Source organism: Ursus maritimus (genome assembly GCF_017311325.1).
Source record: "Ursus maritimus isolate PB19 chromosome X unlocalized genomic scaffold, ASM1731132v1 scaffold_X1, whole genome shotgun sequence".
NCBI lineage: Eukaryota > Metazoa > Chordata > Mammalia > Carnivora > Ursidae > Ursus > Ursus maritimus.
Genome location: NW_024423319.1, coordinates 38,268,119 through 38,289,411, shown reverse-complemented (window position 1 = coordinate 38,289,411; position 21,293 = coordinate 38,268,119). Strand labels below are relative to the sequence as shown.

At 38.8% G+C, this 21,293-nt stretch overlaps 1 protein-coding gene across 3 annotated transcripts in view; it reads right to left on the bottom strand.

Annotated features, from left to right (window-relative positions):
• Positions 1-21,293, bottom strand: part of AMMECR1 (AMMECR nuclear protein 1) — a 108,944-nt gene that overhangs the window by 37,832 nt on the left and 49,819 nt on the right. For 2 of the 3 annotated variants that reach the window (XM_040629124.1, XM_040629130.1), the window contains exon 2: positions 20,717-20,827. The exons of the other annotated variant lie outside the window; for it this stretch is intronic. In XM_040629124.1, the coding sequence (XP_040485058.1) occupies positions 20,717-20,827 (111 nt within the window). The remainder of the gene's footprint in view (positions 1-20,716; positions 20,828-21,293) is intronic. 3 annotated transcript variants of the gene reach the window in all.

Sequence of the window (21,293 nt, the reverse complement as noted above, 5' to 3'; positions counted from 1 at the left end):
CATGAGACAAGCACATGGGGTAATAAAATATGTTGGAAAAGCTTTGCACTACGCTGCTGAAATCATGACAATTGCTGATTCTGTACTACAGTAAGTATTAGGAAAACCACAGTAGATACAAAAAGGAAATGGCATCATTTGGGGATGGAAAAAATGCAATGGATAAAAGCCATGCAATTTAAATTACAGTCACGTGACAAAAGCTCTGTCCCCCACAGCAGGAGAACTTGCCACGAGTAAGTTACAGTCCTAATGATTACTGGTGGAAGAGAATCTCTATGAACGTGAGTTCATTCATTCAGCAAATATTTACTCAGTGCCTGCTGTGTGCCAAGCACAGGTATACATCCAGGGGCATAGTATGTTCACTTGCAGTTCTGGGGGACACTGTACTTCATAGAAGTTTCACTATACTACCTTGACATGATTGGCACTTATATGCACAATCCAGAACACCTAATGACAAGTACAAATCTCATACACTAAGTCACGTTTTAGAGATCTAAAACAAAAACCAACGACAGAAAAGGGGGGCACCTAAATTCACAAGGCCTTACTACTTTTTGCTGTATAGAGACTATTCGGTTTGTAGAAAATCTACCAGGCTAATAGGCAAAACCCTATAGAAACTCTATGACTAAGATTCTGACTCCTTCGTGCCCACATATGTGTTACAGGGATAAGGTCATGAGACCATGAACTCCCATGAGTATGGCAACTGTCTTCATTTTTGCTCACCACTGTATACCCGGTGCCTAGCATTCAGTTGCTGGTGAGCAAATATTTAATGAGTGAAAGAAAGCATAGAGGAAGGTAGTCTCAAGTTTCATATACACTTATTGGTAATAAACATTAAAATGGCCCTACTGGTGTAACTTCATTAAAGAGCCAACATCGCCCTAGACGCCAAATTATGTTTTTATTCACAACTTAAAAAACTCTCCACTGAAGTGTGTTTTCCCCTCTTTGATGTCTATGAAATACTGTTCATTTAGGTGGTAATTGGCCTTCTTAGTCTTTAGTTAAATTACCGTGCATTCACAGTGCAGCACAGTTTGGCAACATTTTTCTATCCAAAACTCATAGACGTCTATAAATAGATAATAATCCACTTCCATGATATAGTTATAGAGTTGCTTTGATCTCACAGGCCTTTCCCCCATAAGGAAAACACAGAGGCTCTGCATCCTGAAGGAGCTCAATGGCCTCTATGCTTGTCGGTTGATTATCACTATTTTGTTGTAGTTTGAAACATATAGGGACCCATATCATGAGTCTATTTTTATGCCTTTCACACCTTCTTATAAAGGAACATTTTACGAACTGGATGAATCACCCGTCAGCAAGGGCAGGCATAGAAAAAAGAAGCACAAGATAACAGTCTCTCTAAAGGAACGCGGGCCTAAAGAAAATTAGACATCGGTTCACAAAAAAAAAAAAAAATCCCTGACAAAATCCCATGCCCACTCTTCTGGTTCTCTGTGGGAAGTCGGGGGAGAGAGTGTCCAAAGGGAAAAGGAGACTTGATGGAGATCAACTCCCGGAAGCTATGAGAATGATCTAGTGGGAGAAGAGCCGACTCTGGGGAAGACCAGTAGACCTCTCTCTGGTGGGGCTGTCCGAGTATTTGTCAACTGAGAGGGATCTACAACCTACCAGGCTGAGAGGGGTTAAAGTATTAGTATGCACCAGCACACGTTCTCTCAATCACATTAGACTTTCAAATTCCCAGGTCTGGTTTGCCTTTTACAAGGAATAATATTGGTTTAGAATGCTGTTCAGAGCCTGCTCCACAAACCTGAGAGACCAGGTTACAGCACCTCATTTTCCTTTGCTAGTGCCATGCCTTCTCCCTCCCCCGTGTAACTAAAAGCCACTTCTTAGACGTTGGCAAACAGCGTTAAGGAAACTGAGAGAATATTTTCTGTGGACTTAACTTTCCTGGAAATAATTATCAGTGATGGAAAGCAAACTCTTTGTAACAGAATACAACGTCATTAATTTGTGCTCCACTAATGCAAAATTTGTGCTAATTCAAACAGACTGAGGCCGACTGGAAAAGAAGGGTCTGCTATGCTCAACAAATCAACTTCGTAATTAAGGTTGTGAGGGAAGTACAGAGAGAGAAACTAGTTTCAGGACTTTAGAATTAGCCATCTCCATGCGCTGTGCCATCATAATTATGAATCTTTTGTGTAGATGAAAAGGCAGCTCTCTGGAAGACGTCTACTCGATAGTACGTTCTTCGCCCATTTTGAGCTATCTGTGGCATTAAAACAAGCAAAACTACTTTAAAAATAAACATTTCATCCATTCTTTATTGACCATACTAGACTTCCTGCAATTATTTTGAATTAGGGGGCTTTTACATCCACTGCAGTGTGGCTCGTTAACTAGCCTACAGTCATAATCACACTGAAGGACCTGTAAGTACAAGTCTTATGGTAGGTCATAAATAACTGAATCAGAAATATGGTGCAGGCCTCCTGACTGAGTTCAGTTACTTCCTGTCAGATCTGAAGAAGTTACAAATTTCTAATACCTTGGGTAACATCGAGCTGTAAAATGGGAAAGGGGGGGGAGCTTCTATCCCCTGAGGTCATAGATCTAAGCATCAGAACAAACAAAATGAAAGGCAGGGCCACAACCTTCTTGGGAAACCCATAAGTTAAGTAGGAAATATTCAGTCATTATGAGACAGATATCAAATGAAAGCCCAACAAAGTAGCATCGCTGTCCAAAGGAAACATTCCCAGTGGTGGTTACTCCTCACACCTCCATATTGGCTCTCATCTTACTCTGTGAGCCTGGCTCACTGCCTTAGAGGCCCAGGTACCTTGTCACAAGGACACATCTGACCACTTAGATTATATTGTGAGCTCCTGGATTTGTACAGGTCTCCCTTAAGCACAACACACAGAACTAGCATATCATGGATGGGTATTCTACAAATTTCACTCGGTTTCAGGTGATAAGACTCCCTCTTTTCATATACAGAATTGTAAATCAGAAAAATAAGATTAAAAAAAAAAAGGCTCCAAGATTTCCAGTTTCTATAGAAACCCTGAAAATACCAGAACCACCAAATGTGTTTGCTTAAGAAAATTTGGGACACTAAAATTGATAGGGATCCCACAGGAATACTGAATAAAATAATCACAGGTCAATGTTCCAAAGTGAAATGGTAGCCAGGAAATTTTATAGGGAAAAAAAATTCTGCAAAATGGTTTTGGGCAAGAAAGTCTGCACTCCCTTTTACAACACAGGTCTCTCTTCATCTACTGGGTGGATCAGCTGTGACATCTCTATCATCGGTATTAATTGAGAGGAATAAGAGGGCCCACAGTCCAAAAATCATCTATGGCTGGATGCCATAAGCTTGTGACTCTTTTAAAGTGAGAAATTTTACTTTTAAAATTATGCCTGGCTTGGGCAAATATTTTAGGTAGTCGGCAAACACAGGGCACAAACCAATTGCTGGGCAGGGTGAGGCAGCCTGGGGTGGTTCCGGTTTGGGAGGGCTTTTCTGTGGAAGATCATAAATGGCATAATCCATACCTGGAGAAAACCAAGTGTGGACTACGAATTTTCTAAGTAAATATTAAGAAACAAATGTAGTCATAATACAAATTCACTACTTAATGCCAGACTATTGTAATACATTAACATTTTAAAAAAATGCTATCTTTTATTTGAAACAAAAAAACCCCACAACTGTTTTTGACTATGTCTACATTAGCAACCACCCTGTCATTTTCATTGAATTTCAGGGCTTCTCTTCCTTTTGGAAAAGACAAGTGGACATCTGTACCTAGGAGAGCTTTTTTCTTCCCCCCTAGGGAAACATTTAAATCATCTCGTGGTACTAGCTGTTCATTTTCACTGCCCTATATGAACATTGCTCCAAACGTAGTGACCCTGGCTGATACCTGGAAATGTTATTTTCTTTGTTAATGGAAATTATGGCAAGAGGGGCTGGATTTTTTGACTCCAGGCAACTGCCCCCACAGGCGGCTCTGAGAATCTAGGCAAGTCAAGAAAGCCCAAGCATCACAGGGCACTCCTACACACATTTCAGAGGACCCCTTGGCTAGAATTACACCAGTCTAAGTAAGAGTTTCAGAGTTAGAACATCACTCAGCGACAATATAAAAACAACTCTCCTAAATTGGAATCATATTCACAAAACATCTGGAAAGTTCCCCAAAGGAGAAGTGATTACCCAAAAGTATTGCTAAATAGATGGAAGAGAAGATGCTGACTTGTATCATAATACAAAAATCAGTCAGTTTCCATTGTCCTAGACAAATCAACAGATGTGCTGTTTACCTTTAAGGAAGCCTGGAATCTATTTTAATTCAGCCTTGAAACCCAGACATTCTTAGGTAATAAGTACAGATATTTAAATTCCATAACAACCGCCCAGTGTTTACAAACATTTATTTCTTTATAGCTTTCTCATCCACAAAATGTATATTTGGTTACAAAGAGGAATTTTGAGGGTTCGGCTGTACTTTCACAAACGTTATAACATCAGTGGTTCCTTCAAGCAAGAGGTAGCCCTACAAAAAAAGATCTTTTATTGTCTAAGCTTTGCTTGGTGGCACGGGCCAAAAGAAAACAGTGCTCTCTGGGTCTTGCTCCTCCACTGTCTTTATTACATGTTTACATAAGATAATATATTAAATAATAATATTATATCATGTAAGAATATATTAAATCACAGGCTCCTCTGTCGCTACTGTGTCCTGAAAGGAAGCAATGTTCAATACATTCTTAATTTAAAAAGATCCTCTGTGATCAAATTGAGAAACAAAAAGAAAGGGACCTCAAGATTAAGGTCCAAATCGCTTTGACGTTAAAAATGACTCTTTTTCAAGCAATGTGCCAAACGTGTCCCTCTTCCCGAGCTGCCCATCAGTGGTGTCATCTCCCCATCATGGAAGAAGGAACCTTTGGACCTGTCTCGAACTCGTCCCTTTACCTCCCTCCCCACACACAGTCTCTTCTTGTTCTGGTGCTCCCATGTCTCTGTTCTGTGTCTCCTTACATCCTTCTGGCGACTAATCTAATTCACATCTGTAGCATCTCTCATTTGGAATAGTTAAAATTAGCCTCCTAACTGCTCTCTCATCCCTATCCTTGCCATCCCATCCTATATATAAGCAGCCAGAGTCATCCCTGAATGACACGATTACCCTGCTGAAAATCTTTCAATGCCAATTCAATGCCTTGAGAAAGAAACTCCGGCCCCCGTCTACCATTTTATCTCCCACTATCTTCACTAGAGCTCAAGCCACACAGGGTTACAGTTTTCCCCTGAACAGCATGCGCTGTTCTGTCTCCTTGTATTTGGCTTAGAACGTTTTTTGGACACATCATGCATACCTTCTTCACATCCTCAGTTTTGAATGTTGAAATTGAGTCTTAAATGTCCACAGAGATTCAGCTTAAATGTCAGTCCTTCTGTGAAACCTTCCCCGGCATATGCAACCAGAGCTGGTTTCTCTCGCTTCCAGCACTGTTTTTATACATCTCGTGTAGCACTTACTATGTTCTGTGTCCTTCTTTTGTGCACGCATCCCATCATCTCTTACAAGACTGTACACTCCCTGGGCAAAGATACCATGTATTATTCGTGTCTGTACCTCCACAACCTAATACAGTACCTTGCTCAGAGTTACGTGCTCGCTAAATGTAGAATTCAACTAAACAGACCTTATTTCAGCCTGATGTAATGGAGAAGCACGACTGTCAGGATTTATAATAAATTCTATCTTTAACTACAGCTGTGTTGTTATAATTGCTGCTTATTTAGAGAAAATACTGAATGCATCTTTCAATCAAGCTTTGAAACTATAGTAACTATTCGAAGTTTGAATTACCTTATTAAGAAAAGAAGTAGAACAGCAAGAACACTGAAATCTGTAGTAAAATAATGGCCATGAAGAAAGCCCTTTTACAGTAGATTCAGCTGAACAAGTTCAGCCAATAAACCACAAAGGCAGTCTTTTTTTTTTTTAACCCAGAATATAAAAAGGGCAATATTAAGCATATTAATGAAAACTAGCTAGGAGACACTGGGTAGAGCCTTAGTTCTCAATTAGTAACTGCGCCCTGCTGCAGCTGGATCTGGAGCTTCTCCCGCTGAAGGGCTGAGTAGATTCGATCCCACTTAATTTCCAAGTCTGACAAAATCACAACTTGGAAGTGGCCTAACTACTGGCAATTGCTAAGCACAGTAAATCCCTTCTCCTTCTCTAACCCCCTCAGATGTCCTACATTCACAACTTTTGTTTGAAACCAGATGTTTTGTGGAAATTAACACATTCCTATCAAATGCATATCAACAGCACTTCTTTCCTGCTCCCCGCCCCCCCCCACAACCGAGCTTTATTATAATGAACATTCTGCTTAATCCCTAAAAGGTTTATTCATGACACAGTCACTGCATAGTATGTATGGCCGAGGGAATGACAAGGAAAGTCAGGCTCAGAATAGGGTGGGATCCATTCAGGAGTGAATATTCCCACAGCTGATAATTGAAGACAGGATAGAGGCCGCATCTCTCAAAAGGACTTTTTTTAAAAAAAGAGTGTATTATTTGAGAGACAGAGCAAGAGAGGGCGTGCACGCGTGCGCGCGCACACACACACACACACACACACACACACACGAGTAGGGGGGAGAGGCAGAGGGAGAAGGAGAAGCAGACACCCCGCTGAGCAGGACTCCGGGATCATGACCTGAGCCAAAGGCAGACACTTAACCCACCGAGCCACCCAGGCACCCCTCAAAAGGACTTTTTCAAACTTGCTAAATATAGTGATCCAAACGTTGTCACAGTCCTCAGAACAAAGCTTCTTCCCTTGGTAAAGGGGGTGAGGTCCTGTTTTGTTTGTTGAATTCCAGTTTTATTTCTGTCTCAATACAGCCTCTCTACATGGTTTCTTTAAGATAATTATTAAGGATAATTCATTAGATATTAAGAAATGGCACAACGTGAAGACATGATCTAGGACTGCTTACCTGAAACTTTGGCCCCCCTCGCCCATCACAGGTAGGTCATTTCTGACAAACTATCATCCACTTACCCGACCTTTTTAAGACTAGGAGCTATAAAACTTCACAGAAATGGCCATCTCTGTCTTGTAAGGAGTAAAAAATAAATAAATACGTGGATACCAGTGCCATTGTAAATAAAGTACCTGAGCCGAAACCAAGAGTCAGACACTCACCCAACTGAACCACCCAGGCGCCTCTGTGGGAGCACGTTTTAAACTTTTCACGGTTTCACTTTTTTTAAAGATTTTATTTATTTATTTGTGTGTGAGAGAGAGAGCACAAGCAGGGGGAGTGGCAGGCAGAGGGTGAAGCAGGCTCCCCGCTGAGCAGGGATCCCAGGGCCCTGAGATTATGACCTAAGCCAAAGGCAGATACTTAACTGACTGAGCCACCTAGGAGTCCCCATTTTTTTAATAGCAGACTTAATAGCTACAACTAGAATATCTTAAACATTTTGTCTACCTAAAACCTCTCATAAGAATGAAGTGTTCCCATCCTTTGTCAAATGACAGCTGATGCAGTCATGCAGCAAATCATGAGTCAAAAGTTCCTGGATCTCAAATTATAAATAGAAAACAAAATACAGATATGGCTCACCATAGGTTATGTCTACGTTCCTCAAAATGAAAGTAAATCACTTCTGCAAATTAATTTTATTTTCCTATGATTTACTTGACCAGAGACCTGTTACCAAACATTTATTTTCATCGATGCCTAATCCCCCACAGCTACGTAAGGGATGCAAATGTCTGAAAAATTTAGCTCAGGTTCTTAAGGGACTGCCAGCCTAAGTAAGGGAGAGAATCAAGTGCAGAATTAAGCCCGCTGCAAGGCAAGGTAAATAAAGTGCTACGACAGAGGTACCAACCATACATAATGAGCACACAAAGGAAGAAGCAGTAACTCTGGGGGTTTGGGGAAAACCCTCGGCGGATCCTTTGGGAAACAGAAGAACTCTGCAGTGTGACACTGGAGAGCCATGAGCATTTACTAAGTTATCTGCCCGGGAAATCTAAAATGTTCTTTCTGGAAGGTTTTCTCAGTCTCGAACTTCAAATGGGATACACCTTAGACAAGAGACAGAAGGGCAGCAATCAACTCTGACATTCGCCAAGTTGGCCGAACTTCTGCTCCACCAGGTCCCATCACCCTTTCCTCTCACCTCTCTGACCTCTGACACAAGCCTACAAATGACGCTTGGGTGCCTCGGTTAGCCTCTCTGACATCCTGGAGACTCCAAATGTGACTAACTCCTGGGCAGGCATCTCCAGCTGTTTGCTGGTTTCTCTTTCACGGCATCATTAATTTGCCCTGTTGCCACGATGAGTCTCTGGTATGTGGGGTCTGAATATGTGAAATGACAGCTTCATGTGCTGGCAACATTCTTGGAAATCCTATTAGGAGACATGAGGCATGGACAATGTATCCAGCAATGCTGCCATTCATTTTATAGTAATTAACAGGCAGTATATGAATTTAAAAAAAATGGAAATGTATTTTCCTGTCAGACTTTGAAATGCCTCTATCCTGAAAACAGACTTCTGGTGATGTGCTATTTGTTTCAGATAAAGAAGTTTTAAAATGGATCGAGGGCAAAAACATGATACTTACAATGCCTAAGGTTCTAGTTTCCATTACTGTTTACCTCAAAGTTGAAAAAGATAATGTGCCCATAAAAGACCTGTACACAATTTAAAAAAAAATACATTTAAAAATCTCCCTTGCTTTTCAAATACTCAGATCCCCAAATCCCAATGCAATCAGAAAGAGACGCAATCTGGATAGTTTTTTATTATTTTTTTTAAAAAAACCTTCTCATTGTCAGAAATGTAAGTATGGTACAACAGACATAATCCATGTCCAAATACATCTAGTTCCTTCTTAAAATTCCTTTTTCATCTCTACGAGAAACATGTCAGTCGTGGATATATTTGTCCTCCGTTTATATAGCTGTTTCTTGTTTTATGCTAAGTTGCCCCAAAGAACGTCAACTTGCAAAAATGAAAACTGAAGCAATAAATTTGATCTAAATTATTTGGAAATTTGGAATCTGCTTCCATAATTATAATTTCTAAGGAATGGACTAACTTCTTACCCCTGAAATGCCTCCCCTTTTCACCAGGTGGGGCTTTTATCTACAGACCCTTTACAGGGAAGCCTTCCCTAAGCCCCTGCACAAGTCAGAGTGGATTTCAGCAGCTTATGCCCAACTGGAAACCTGAAGACTGAACTCGTATCCCATGTAAACTTGATGGAATGAGATACAGATGTGGCACAAAGCAATTCAAAGCTTGTGGCGGGAGGGGGGTGTCCCTGAGGAGATGATCCGTTCTGAGGGGACTAAGGGGGTTCAGAACTCCAACCTGGACCAAGAGGATAGTTGTGAAGAAAATGGGAAAATGAGGGAGATGGTGTGCCGTAAGATTCTAAAAGGCAAGAGGATCCAGAAGTTGAGTAAAGATTGGAACTTAGGGACTGCAGGTGTGAGGGATTTTGGACGACTGAACTGAGTAACCAAGTCTCTGCATGAAGAGAAGACTTACTCAGTGTGTGTGTGTTTGTTTTTCCTGTGAATGGAGGCCAGGGGATGCTGGTGGAGTTAGGAGAACAGATAGCTGTAAGAAGCTTTCACAGAAGAGGGAGTGATGTCACTGGAGGAGAGAGCAGTATATGCAGTGGCTGGGAACACAGACTTCAGAGCCAGATAGAATCAGGTTCAAATTCAGGTGTGGTCACGTATTAGCTGTGATTCAGCAAGTGACTTAAGCTAAGTCCTGTTTTTCACTAGCTGTAATAGAAGTGAAATACCTTCAACAGCACATATAATTGGCAAGATGTAACGAGGTTACTTCCATAAAATACCTTGGATGGGTCCAAGACAAACACACAAAGAGAAGTTATTAGTGATTACTGTGATTAGGAAATTTAACTAGTAGTATGCTGGAGGCCATGTTTGAGGAAAAGGGGAATCTAAGATAAGAGTAAACATCATACACACGTATCTGTGTGTATATGTGTGCGTGTATATATTTGCTTTGGGTTTTGCTTTGGGCTTGTCTCACAGATTCCGTCACTCCTGTAGTTTTGGTTGAATAGCTCTAAGGGTATTTATTCTTCATTTTATGGAAATATGCCAAAAATTGGACACAAGGCAGATAACTTGGGTGTTGAGACTTTATGTTACAAAATGATTGCTCTATTACAGGGTGCCTTGGAACGGCGTGCTTCTTAACACGAAACTAATAGAAATATATTTTCCTACTTTTATAGAGGCCTTCTGTTATGAAAATTGTGGTGACAGTCCCAGGCAATGTCAGAAGACCTGTGTTCTAACTCTAGTTCCAACTTTGTACTATGAATTATTGGGTGCTACTAAAAGATCTAGTACCTGTTCTATCTTAGAATCTACGGACTCTGGCCCAGCCAATTCCAGAAGTCTAATGTAGGCAGTGAGGGAATCTGTGGTGGCAGCAGCTTCAAAGGTTTCAATAATTGGGGGCCAGTTAAAATTGTTATGGGTAGGTGGATGGGAGTCCGTTGTAAAGCTATGTATCTTACCACTCCTCAACTTCTGAAGGCTCAGACATTACTCAGAGGGTAAGTTTAACCACTGCTGGTTAGTGTGGCTTTCTATAAAGAATAAAGTGCTAAATATAGGCAATCTTTGACTTCTGGCGCTTCAACTAAAGCGATGTGGTAACTGGAGCTGGGGCAGTGGGTTGAGAGGTGTTTGAAAAGGAAATGTTTTACTTAACCAGTAGTGAGTTCCAAGTCAATGGAGATATTTGGAGAGAAACTACCCATTTCTTGGGAGATTTTAAGAGAGATTCAAGTAGCTGTTAAGGGTTGGACTAGATGACTTTGTAAGGATTCCCTCCAGCTTGTGCTTCGTCAATCACTTCTAGAACCTATCCCAAGAGATCAACCTTCTGTTAACTTGCTTTCAAAAGTGTTCTGGATGAGGACCCTGGATCTGTCTAACTCTAACTGGCCTTAAACTATCCCTCTCACTACCAGTCGGAATTAGAAACTTCTAATAGCTCAAGTACAGTGGCAGCAGGGAAGGATGACAAACGTAAGCTGACAGAAGCAGACAGAAAGGAAGAGAGTGGAAACAGTCATCGGGATCAAGTTGTGACGAAGTGATGAGACTGTTTTCTATTTATTTGCCTTGATGTGGCTTGGTAAACTACTGCTGAGGACAATTTCAAAAGGATGAGACAAACGTGTAAGGTTAATCATTACAAACCAGTGTGTCAAGTGTTATCACAAGAGGCCCGAACAAAGTGCTGAGTGAACACAGAGACTGACCAACTTTCCTGTGGGAGTGTCAAGGAAATTTCATAGAAGAAGTAATGAGCAAGCTGCGTCTTGAAGGATGGATAGGAGTTGACTGGGTAGAGATGGAGAGAGGTGTGGTTGGCAGAGAAAAAAAACGTTCAAAGCCAGAGAGACATGAAAGATGTGTATTTGGGAAGTGGTGAATAATTGTGCATGGCTGGAGCGTGAGGTTAGGGCTTTGAAGGCAGTGCTTCTTAAGAAGGATGGGAGTAGGGGCGCGTGGGTGGCTCAGTCGGTTACGCGGCTGCATTCGGCTCAGGTCATGATCCAGGGTTCCTGGGCTGGAGCCCTGCATCGGGCTCCCTGCTCAGCGGGAAGCCTGCGTCTCCCTTTCCCTCTGCCCCTCCCCCACTCATGCTCTTTCTCTCTTTCTCTTTCAAATAAATAAAATCTTTTAAAAAAACTGAGAAGGATGGGAATAGGAGACGGGGGGAGAGGCAGGGGCAGACAGAGGGTGATGGCACTGTAAGGCACTGACTTCACTCTAATTGAAATAGAGCTTTTGGAACGACTTTGGTCTTTACTCTAGGCAAGACGGAGAGACAGAGGGGGATTTCTTGTCTCAGGGATAAGGATTAACAGTAACTGAGAAGAGTTCAGTCATGCCAAGGGGTGTGTTCATGCCCAGTGTGGCTACTGGGGCAGAATTAACTATTTGGGAGAAAGCTCAGTGTTGGGTATTCCAAATGCAGCATGTTTCCTATTGCTGAGATGAGGCTAAAGTTTTGGGTGTGGTACAGGGTCATCCACATGCTCTTGTCTGGGCCCCCTGGTAAGTGGGTGCAGTCTGTGTTCAGCTAAACAAAGCGAACTTGCCCAAATGGGGATTGAGCCCATGACCTCATTAGCAGTGTTCAGTCTAACCAGCCGCCGTGTGTGGTTATTTACTGCTCGTATATGCAACAAATGCTCCACTCGTTCCCAAGGCTTAGCAGACTTCTCCAGACCCAGGTAAGCAAATCAGCCCCCCATTAGCTAGGGAGCAATGGAAGGTCATCTTAGAAGAATGGCTTCGGTTTAAAGGAACCTGAAGAAGTTATTTTTTCTTAAGTTTTTCTTTTAATTCCCATATAGTTAACATACAGTGTTATACTAGTTTCAGGTGTACAATAGAGTGATTCAACACTTCCATACATCACCCAGCAGCCTGAAGAATTTAAGAGACTCTCTTTCCTCCTATCCTCAGTGAAGTAGCAATAGTTGGAACCTTTTAAGTCAGCTTTGTGGACCATACAAAGCAGTTCTGAAAGTAGCTGGGTATAGCAACAGGAAGTTGAGTTCTGGGCTTATTAATTAAAGCTTCTCACGAATTTATTTTTATGGCTTATTCTCATCTTTTTTTTCACCACTAGAAAGGGCACAAAAGTTGGCATATCAATGTATAAATTTAAAAATGAGGGTTAAAAATGGAGAGAATATCATGCTGATCTAATTTGAATGATGAAGCCTATAGTTCCAATATATTTATTTACAGGATAATTTTGTGAGCTGAGGTAAGAAGTGCAAAATTAATAAAAATGAGCTTTCTGAACATGAGACAAACTGTAAATCTAAACTTCATGACTCTACTGTATTTTCTTCACTTTTAAATTTTAAACGTATGGAAAATGCAAATTTGATACTAATAATTAGAGCCTCATTCTCAATAGAATATATTAAATACCACTTCCCATCTTTAAAAATTCTTAGCGCCCATGAAACTCTTGTTCCAGTAGAACTTTTTAAAAAGTTACCATTTGTCCATGCCTATTTTATTATATAGTATGGGCTCTTAAATTTCTTTTGTAAAGAAGCAGCCCAAATAATGTAGCTCTTTAGGACAAGACTTTTATATCAAATATTTGTTCTTTATTTAAAAGGTGAGAGAGAGTAAAAAAAAATCTGGACATTGTTTCTACAACAAATATATCTACAACACGAGACAGAGGGCTAACAATGAGTATTTAGCCTTTAAAGAACACAAAATTGTTATCAATGATGAAAAGGAAAGTTTTCCAAAGGCTACTATTTTGGCTATCCACATCTGAGGTAGTTTAAAGTTTGAGGGAAGGGCAAAGAATATGGAGGAGGGCTTTGCTTCTTTGCCTTTTAAGGAAATCTTTGAAAAAGTATTTTCTCATGCTTATAAAACAGGAACTAAAAATTGAGTATTATTCGCTGCACAATGCCTCAACATTCAATTATTTTAAAGTACTCAAGTTACTAGCAACATCGTCCCCTAGAAGTGGTGAGAACATATTATTTGTATGATACTCTAGACGGGAATCATCGCCTTGAGCATTTATTGGTGTAAGCATCTTATTCTTCCAGGACACTAAGATACAAATCTCTTCTCTCATTCATTCAGGTCCTCATGATTCAAATACTTTAGATACTTATAAGTAGACTCAATATTTATTTTGTAAATGTTCAGACAAAAGTAAATATATTGTTAAATGCCTCACTATGATTTTAGACCGCATCTAACATAATAATGATTTCATACAATATTTGTGTTCTAACTTATCTTTACCACTTCAGTCTTTCAAAAAATGAAGAGTATCTCAAGCAATGATTCTCAGGAAAGGAGGTATATATCAATTTACTGTACTGAAACAAAATATGAATCCATTTTCATGGGACAAGAAAGAAATGGAATCTAAACTATTAACTTTTAATTTTCTTCATTTGCCAAGCGTCAGGGCTATAACCCAACTGGTTCTAGTTACTCTTTGGTGAACTGTGTATGTGTGTGTGTGTGTGTGTGAGTACACACACTTTTAAATGTGCTCTATTTCTGAGGTTTTAATTTTTTCCATAGTAAGTTCATTTTTCCCTTCAAAATATGTGTTATTAATCTCTCAAAAAACGCAATACCTTGTATGTGGTACTTTGATATTAACAATTGATACACATCCCTGGAATTTGGGAGTTTTTGTCCATATAGGATTAAAAAACAACATATAAAGTGTTTTGCTTTTACTCAAAGTAGACAAGGGATGGGCCAAATGAAATAATTTCATAAATTGCTTTAAATACAGTGCTACTTTTATTATGGATGTAGAGTATCTGTTCATCCAGTGCAACTTCTGACTCTTGGGCAAAAATCACCTTCTATCTAGGACCATAATTATTTATATAACTTATCTCTCCTACTATATTATAAATTCCTAAGGCAAAATTTGGACCAGATTTGCAGGATGAACTGTTTAAACCTGATTAAAGGGGAAATAGCAGCCTCCCAGGGCCAAAGCAATAAAGTTTATAGATAGATGTAAGAATAGGGTCAATTTCTTGTAGTTTACCTTCTTATGAAATGCAAGAACCCAGAGCTCTGACATCGCAAAAGCCTATTTTCAACTTCTCTAGCACCTTCACCTTTTTACAGATGGCCTTTTCTGCTTTTCTACCCAAAGGCATTCTGCCTGTGGCCCTTAAAGCTGAACACAGGGATTCCAACTGGAGATCTTAAGGTCTGGAGGATATGATAAGGAACTGGGATCTGACATACTCACTACACTTAATTTCTGTGGTAGTAGGTGCTCTGTGAATCCAGATAGTTCTCTCTAATTCAGGAGCCATTACCCACATGGGAAATGGTTCTTAACTCTCTAGTTTTTCCTTCCACATTCTGCTGGCTATTTTTTTGGCCACATCTCTGTACATTTAGCACAGCCACGGAACAATGAAAGACTGCATTAAACTAGTGGCTAAAAAGAGGATTCCAGATTTCCACAGATTATATTTAGTCATACTACCTTATGAATAAATTTGAATAGATGGTATATAACGATCTAGGTTCCAAACTATACCTTAAGTGAAATGCTTATGCAATCTGAGAAACACTTAATTTTTCATTTGGTAACTCAGACACCGAAACTAACAAATTAGGTACAAGTTTTACAAGTCGGGCCAACCTGCCTTTTGTAAAAAGGCAACAAAATATAGACTGCAAATTAAGCTAAGTAATTTTGTATCCTGTTTTTGATATATCTAATTTATTTCTCCAAAAAGTATATTTTAGCCAGGAGTCTTGCCACTGACACTTGCCAAAAATAGTCTGGCCTGAGCATCTCCAGAATGAGCCTCCATGACAATAGTGTACTTAGAAGTGACTCACGTACAGCTTTTCTTTTACATGAGAAAAATCGATCTGGGTGATGCTACCATGAGCACTAATACTAAATGAGGAGTTGGGGGAGGGCTTGTTTAAACCAATTATTCTCAATGAGCCAAGTCCAGTTACCTAAAATAATCAAGAATAACAATGATCACAAAATAGTCCACTCTGAGAGGGAAAAATATAATTATGCTGCTTACAATGGTTTTAGCCTCATACTGCCTTAGAAAAATGACAGATTATAATACTAAATATAAAAGCGAATTTGGTTTACAACAAAGCTAGTCACCCAGAAGAACCCGATCTAGCCAGGGCCTTTGAAAGAAATAAAGTAGGTCTGTCAGCTATTTCTAATAGCTCAAAAATCCTAATAGAAAATGAACATTTGTAACATGGAAACAATCGCTCTCTCTCTCTCTCTCTCTCTCTCTCACACACACACACACACACACACACACACACACACACTCTCACTCACACAAAACAAACTCCAAAACAAAACACATCACCTTTTATATGGTCACCCTGTTCCTTAGAAAAGAACAAACCTCCATCCCTAATTTCTCAGAATTAAGTAATGCAACAAAGTGGCATAGTTGAGAATCAAGCTCCAGACGCTGCCCACGCACCTGCATAATTATTTCACTGCTAAGAGGTCTAAGTCCAACAAAGTAAATGAGAAGAAAAGAAAGTCTTTTAAGCTTGATGATAGACCACATTTCTGTTTTACAAAATAAGAACACCTCTATTATTCACTCTTATATGTTCTAGAAGAATTACCACCAACTTGAATTTACGTAAAGAATCAGATGTACACTTTGCTGGGCACCTTACTGACCAAAATTTTAAGGAATCTTCTTTGAGACGTTTGTGTTCATCTATAGGAGTTGTGATTCTCTTCCAACAAAAGTATATACTCTAAGTACTAAGAGAAAGGAAATAAGTTTGCCTCGGCTTTCTAACATGTAACAGCCATAAATGCAAGTAGCTTGGCAAACACTAGACATTGTTCTTCTTCAACTGGGATAAAGAATATTTCTACTTGGAAGCTCTGACCACTAATAAATAGAGTCATTTGTGGACTTGAACATGTCACCATGGATAAACTTCTATCAATAATTCTGAGCTCTCCATCCTGCTTCTTATTTGCTCTAATCTTTCCTGCTTTTACCCAGAGTCTCCAAGGACAAGGAAGGAATAGTCTCTTTCATAGTTCAACATTATAATTCTCACAAAGTCTTTCTGCTACAGACACAGAAATTATGCAATTTTACGACTGGGAGGAAATCAGCCTATTTATAAGGTCTTAGTTCAGCCTAAAATCAAAGTTTCAATTAGGAGAACATAAAACTTGACTATGACAAGTGTCTGAACTTTAAAACTGTATGTTTATAAATAAAAACGTAATCTACGATAGGCATTTCATTTAAAAAGGACCTGGTCACTTTTTAGATTTAGATTTTAGAGATTAAGGGACCATAAACAAACTAGATCATTGTCTTCTGTAAAATGGTTAGCTTTTAAAAGGAAAAAAAGGGGTACTCAACCAGGTATTTGTATGCCCATGTTCATAGCAACATTATTTACAATAGCCAAGAGGTTGAAGTAACCCAAATGTCCACAGACAGATGAATGGATAAACAAAATGTGGTAAATACATACAATGAAATACTACTCAGCCTTTTAAAAGGGAAGGATATTCTAACACGTGCTACCACATGGGTGAACCTTCAAGATACTATGCTAGGCCAAATAAGACTATCATAAAAGGACAAATACTGTATGACTTCACTTATATGAGGTATGCAAAAGAGTCATATTCAGAGACAGCAAGTAGAATGATGGTTGCCAGGGGGTGGGGGAGGGAGCTATGGGGAATTAGTGTTGAGTAGGTACCGAGTTTCAGTTGGGAAAGATGAACACATTTTGGATATGAATGGTAGTGATGGTTGCACATCAGTGTATAGAACTGTACACTTAAAATTGGTTAAAATGGTAAATTTCACGTTATGTATATTTCACAACAAACAAGGGCATATCTGAGTAATATTCTGAAAACAACAGTCTACCTAATCACAGATGAAGACAGTGAAAAACCAGATATTCTAATTTTTTTTAAAACGACATCTCTACCCGGTGAGTCTTTAATTTCATAGTTTATTTTTTGTTTTTATTTGATTCCATTTGTAAATTTTGTGATTTATGGGTTTTTAAGATTGAAGAATGAACTCCAAGAACCTCCAATTGTCACATTTAAAAAAATTGTATTCTTCTCAAAGTCTAGTCCATTATTTACATGTACCACAGAATACAATTTCACATCATACATAAGTATATTTTTGTAATAAGCGTTATCCCCTTCTTCAGTATTAATCCAAGTCAGTTTTCTTCTGACTAGTCTATACAACCCTGTATTATATACTTTTTATAATCCCATCTGTGGATTTTCTGGAATTTAAAATAATGTTCCAAAATTTCAATCTTAACTCCTAACTAGATTTTGTGTCAAATTATTGATACATGATTTATACAATTTGCAGTAACTCTCTTTCAAGTTTATTGTTTTCATGACAAAGCTGCAAAACATGATTTCTCAGAAAATTTGATTTTGTCTTAGCTTAAATGTCACAATTAAGACCTTGGACTTTGCAGTCAAATGGCCTAGGTTTGAATCCTGGTTCTACCGCTTACTAGATATGTGAGTGGATAAATTATTAAAATTCTGTAAACCTCAGTTTCCTCATTTTAAGTTTTAATAAAGGGCAGCTATTAATAATAATACCATCAACAGCAGCTTGTAGAAATGGTAAGTGCCCCCTATTGGACTGAAAGGCATTATGCTGCAACTTTTCTAAAATTGACTCCACAGTTTTGACTCTAAGATGAATTTAGAAAAAAAGAGCAATTGTATATTGTAAGACGTGTTTTCTTTTGCTCATCTCTTCCAAATAACTTCATTCTTATTGTCATGTAAGCAAAAGGAATCAAGCCAAACAGAAATGAAAAGACCGGGTATGTTCATGCGTATACACACACACAAACACACGCATCTAGTGTGCCATACATTATTTCAGGAAGTTGTATAAAAACACGAGAAAAAAGTTGAAAAATAAACAGGAAGAGCCACAGACTACAATGAGGGTAACCACGTATACAAATGTAGGCAAATTTCCAAGCTGAGCTATCTGATTCATTCAGAATCACATTATTGTCAGAAAAACACACTATAATGCCTCTGGTAATACTCCTAGGAGACGGATCTACAAGTGTGGAAAAGTTGAATACTTTCATCCCTTCTTATCAGTGTAGGCAAAAGAATTTCATATTTTCTTTAAACAAAACCAAACTGCTACTACAGTCGCTACCACTAAGGATTTCTAAAGTATATAACATTTGATACTGGGATTTCTGCCACAATTTCATTAGAAAGTACAAAGGGTTTCTGTACAATCCACTTGGACTCCTCAACTATAAAGAAAAATGGAAATTTTATGACAGACTTATATTTCTGAAAATGTGTTCCTTGGGATACTAATGGCCTAAAACAATGAATGGGGTGGGAGGATAAAAGGGTTCTGTGGTCAAAAAGTTGAAGTTTGGGAAACGCTGCATTCTAGATCTCACTCTTAGAGATTCACAACACTATTAACATAAAAGGCTCTGAGAAGTCCCGCAGTGAGCACAGCTGTTTAAATTTGCTTAACCAGTGTTCCCCAAATTTATTTGGCCATAGAATCCTTTTTTCCAAGCAATAACCAAGGAACCAGTGTTCCTCATAACAACTTATTTTGGGAAATGTGTCATAAATTGCCTTTGATTAGCTATTAAAAGAGTCACTTCGTATGTACCTGTCCCAAAGAGGTAGTCACTGGCAGAATTTGCTCAAGTCCCAAAATGAGTCCATGGTATTTGATGTCAGAAAAAAAAACCTAACTTGCTTAGACTAGCCTTTATGCTATCTTTAGCAAGTTCAAGTCATTTCCAGAATATGTGTTTTGACCCCTTTACTGCTTGTATGTTCTTAATCAAGTCCAAACACTCAATTCTAATGCCTGCGCAAATATAAAAAATGAAGGTGACCCTCCAAGCCTTTGCTTTTCTTTCCAGCCTTCACTGTAAGCTAAGAAAACGCTGTGGCTGTGAGCTGCACCTTCAAATATAAGAATACTAGACTCAGTCACCAGCATTTTATTAACTGGTACAATGAGCTGCATTTATGCAATCCTAAAATAAAATAATGACTGTTCTGCAATGTTAATCCAGAACCAAAGTAGAGACTGAATATTATTTCGTTCCCCTGACACCTCCCTAACATCCCTATTAAGTATATAGAACAAAATCCTGTAATTACTACTTATCTATTGGTGGTTAAGCAACCTGCCCCAAGTACCAATAGTCAGCAGGGACCAATTTCTTGTTGGACAGATACTTGTGCATATTACAACTATAGAAACTGTATCAGATAATCACCCTGAAATATGAACAAAAAACAGGAAATTCCTTTACTAATAGCTTATTATTTAAGGAATTTTCTTCTTTTGAAATAACTTTGGAACATAATTTGCTAGAAATCTAAACTTGAACCAAAAAAAAAAAAAATCAGATGGCATGCTCGATAGCTTTTTGTGAGTTTGGAAATTAAAAACAAAGTCTAAACTGCAATGAGGCATTCATTACTTTGTCCTTGTGTTAGAGGAAACAAAATAAGTAAGCTGCAATTAATTCTGGGTAAAGTGTGAATGTAAATGATTACGCTGCCAGGCTGTGGCATCCCTTTCTTCCAAGGTTCTCCCCTTTACTGCAAAAGTACATAAAAGTGTAGCAACATGTGTAAGATGAAATAGACATCTACAATTCTTAAAAACCTAACAGGAGACACAGTGTTATTACGGAAATAATACATTTGGTAAGCCATTGACATTTGGGCACTGATTTTCAAGTTACACAAATAAGCTGGCCTTTGAAGGAAGACACTTTAAAACATCTATGGCAGAACACATGTAATCACAGTATTTTATATTATGATAATATACGTAGCAATAACATTTTACCAGAGGTAAGGCAAATGGTTGAAGAGAAGGAAAAATCTGATGTGAAAGGAGTCAATAATGTTAACAATTTAGTAAAGGCAAAGGAGTTAAAGTATCAGGTTCAAGTTTCATAGTGGTTTTTTTTAATGTAGAAGCAGAGGTAACAAAAATTGGTCTTCACCTGGTAAGTGTGTACTCCCTGAGTCCTGAATGCAAGTTCATGGCAGAAAAAGTACCTATGCATCCACGCAATCTTTTGTCTCGACCAATCTTCCATGTTACAAACAGTGGGCTGTAATGGAAGATAAAAATAGGGTCAATCAATCAATTCAACTCAAGCAAGTTATTTATTGAATATTTATTATATGCAGGGTGAGATGCCTGAGATATAAAGACCACATGACAGGCCCCCAAGGGGCTGGATCTAGCCTAACGGGACTGCATTTAACAACAATTATAGTTGGAATGATTGAGTGTATCCTATATGTGAGGCAGCACGATAAATGTTTTAAACAAATCATCTATATTAATCCTCATCAACAACTCTAAGAGGCTGAGTAATGCTACTGCCAACATTCCTATTTTACAGATGAGGTAGTCCCACAGTTAATACGTAATGAAATCCAAACACCAACCTGGACAAAGCCTTAACCAGCATGGCTGACTGCTTGAGTCCTCATTTAAACCTCAAGTTGCTGATTGATTCATTAAGTCTAGTTTAGAAAAACCAAAGAACAAACAAACAAAAACCCAAAATT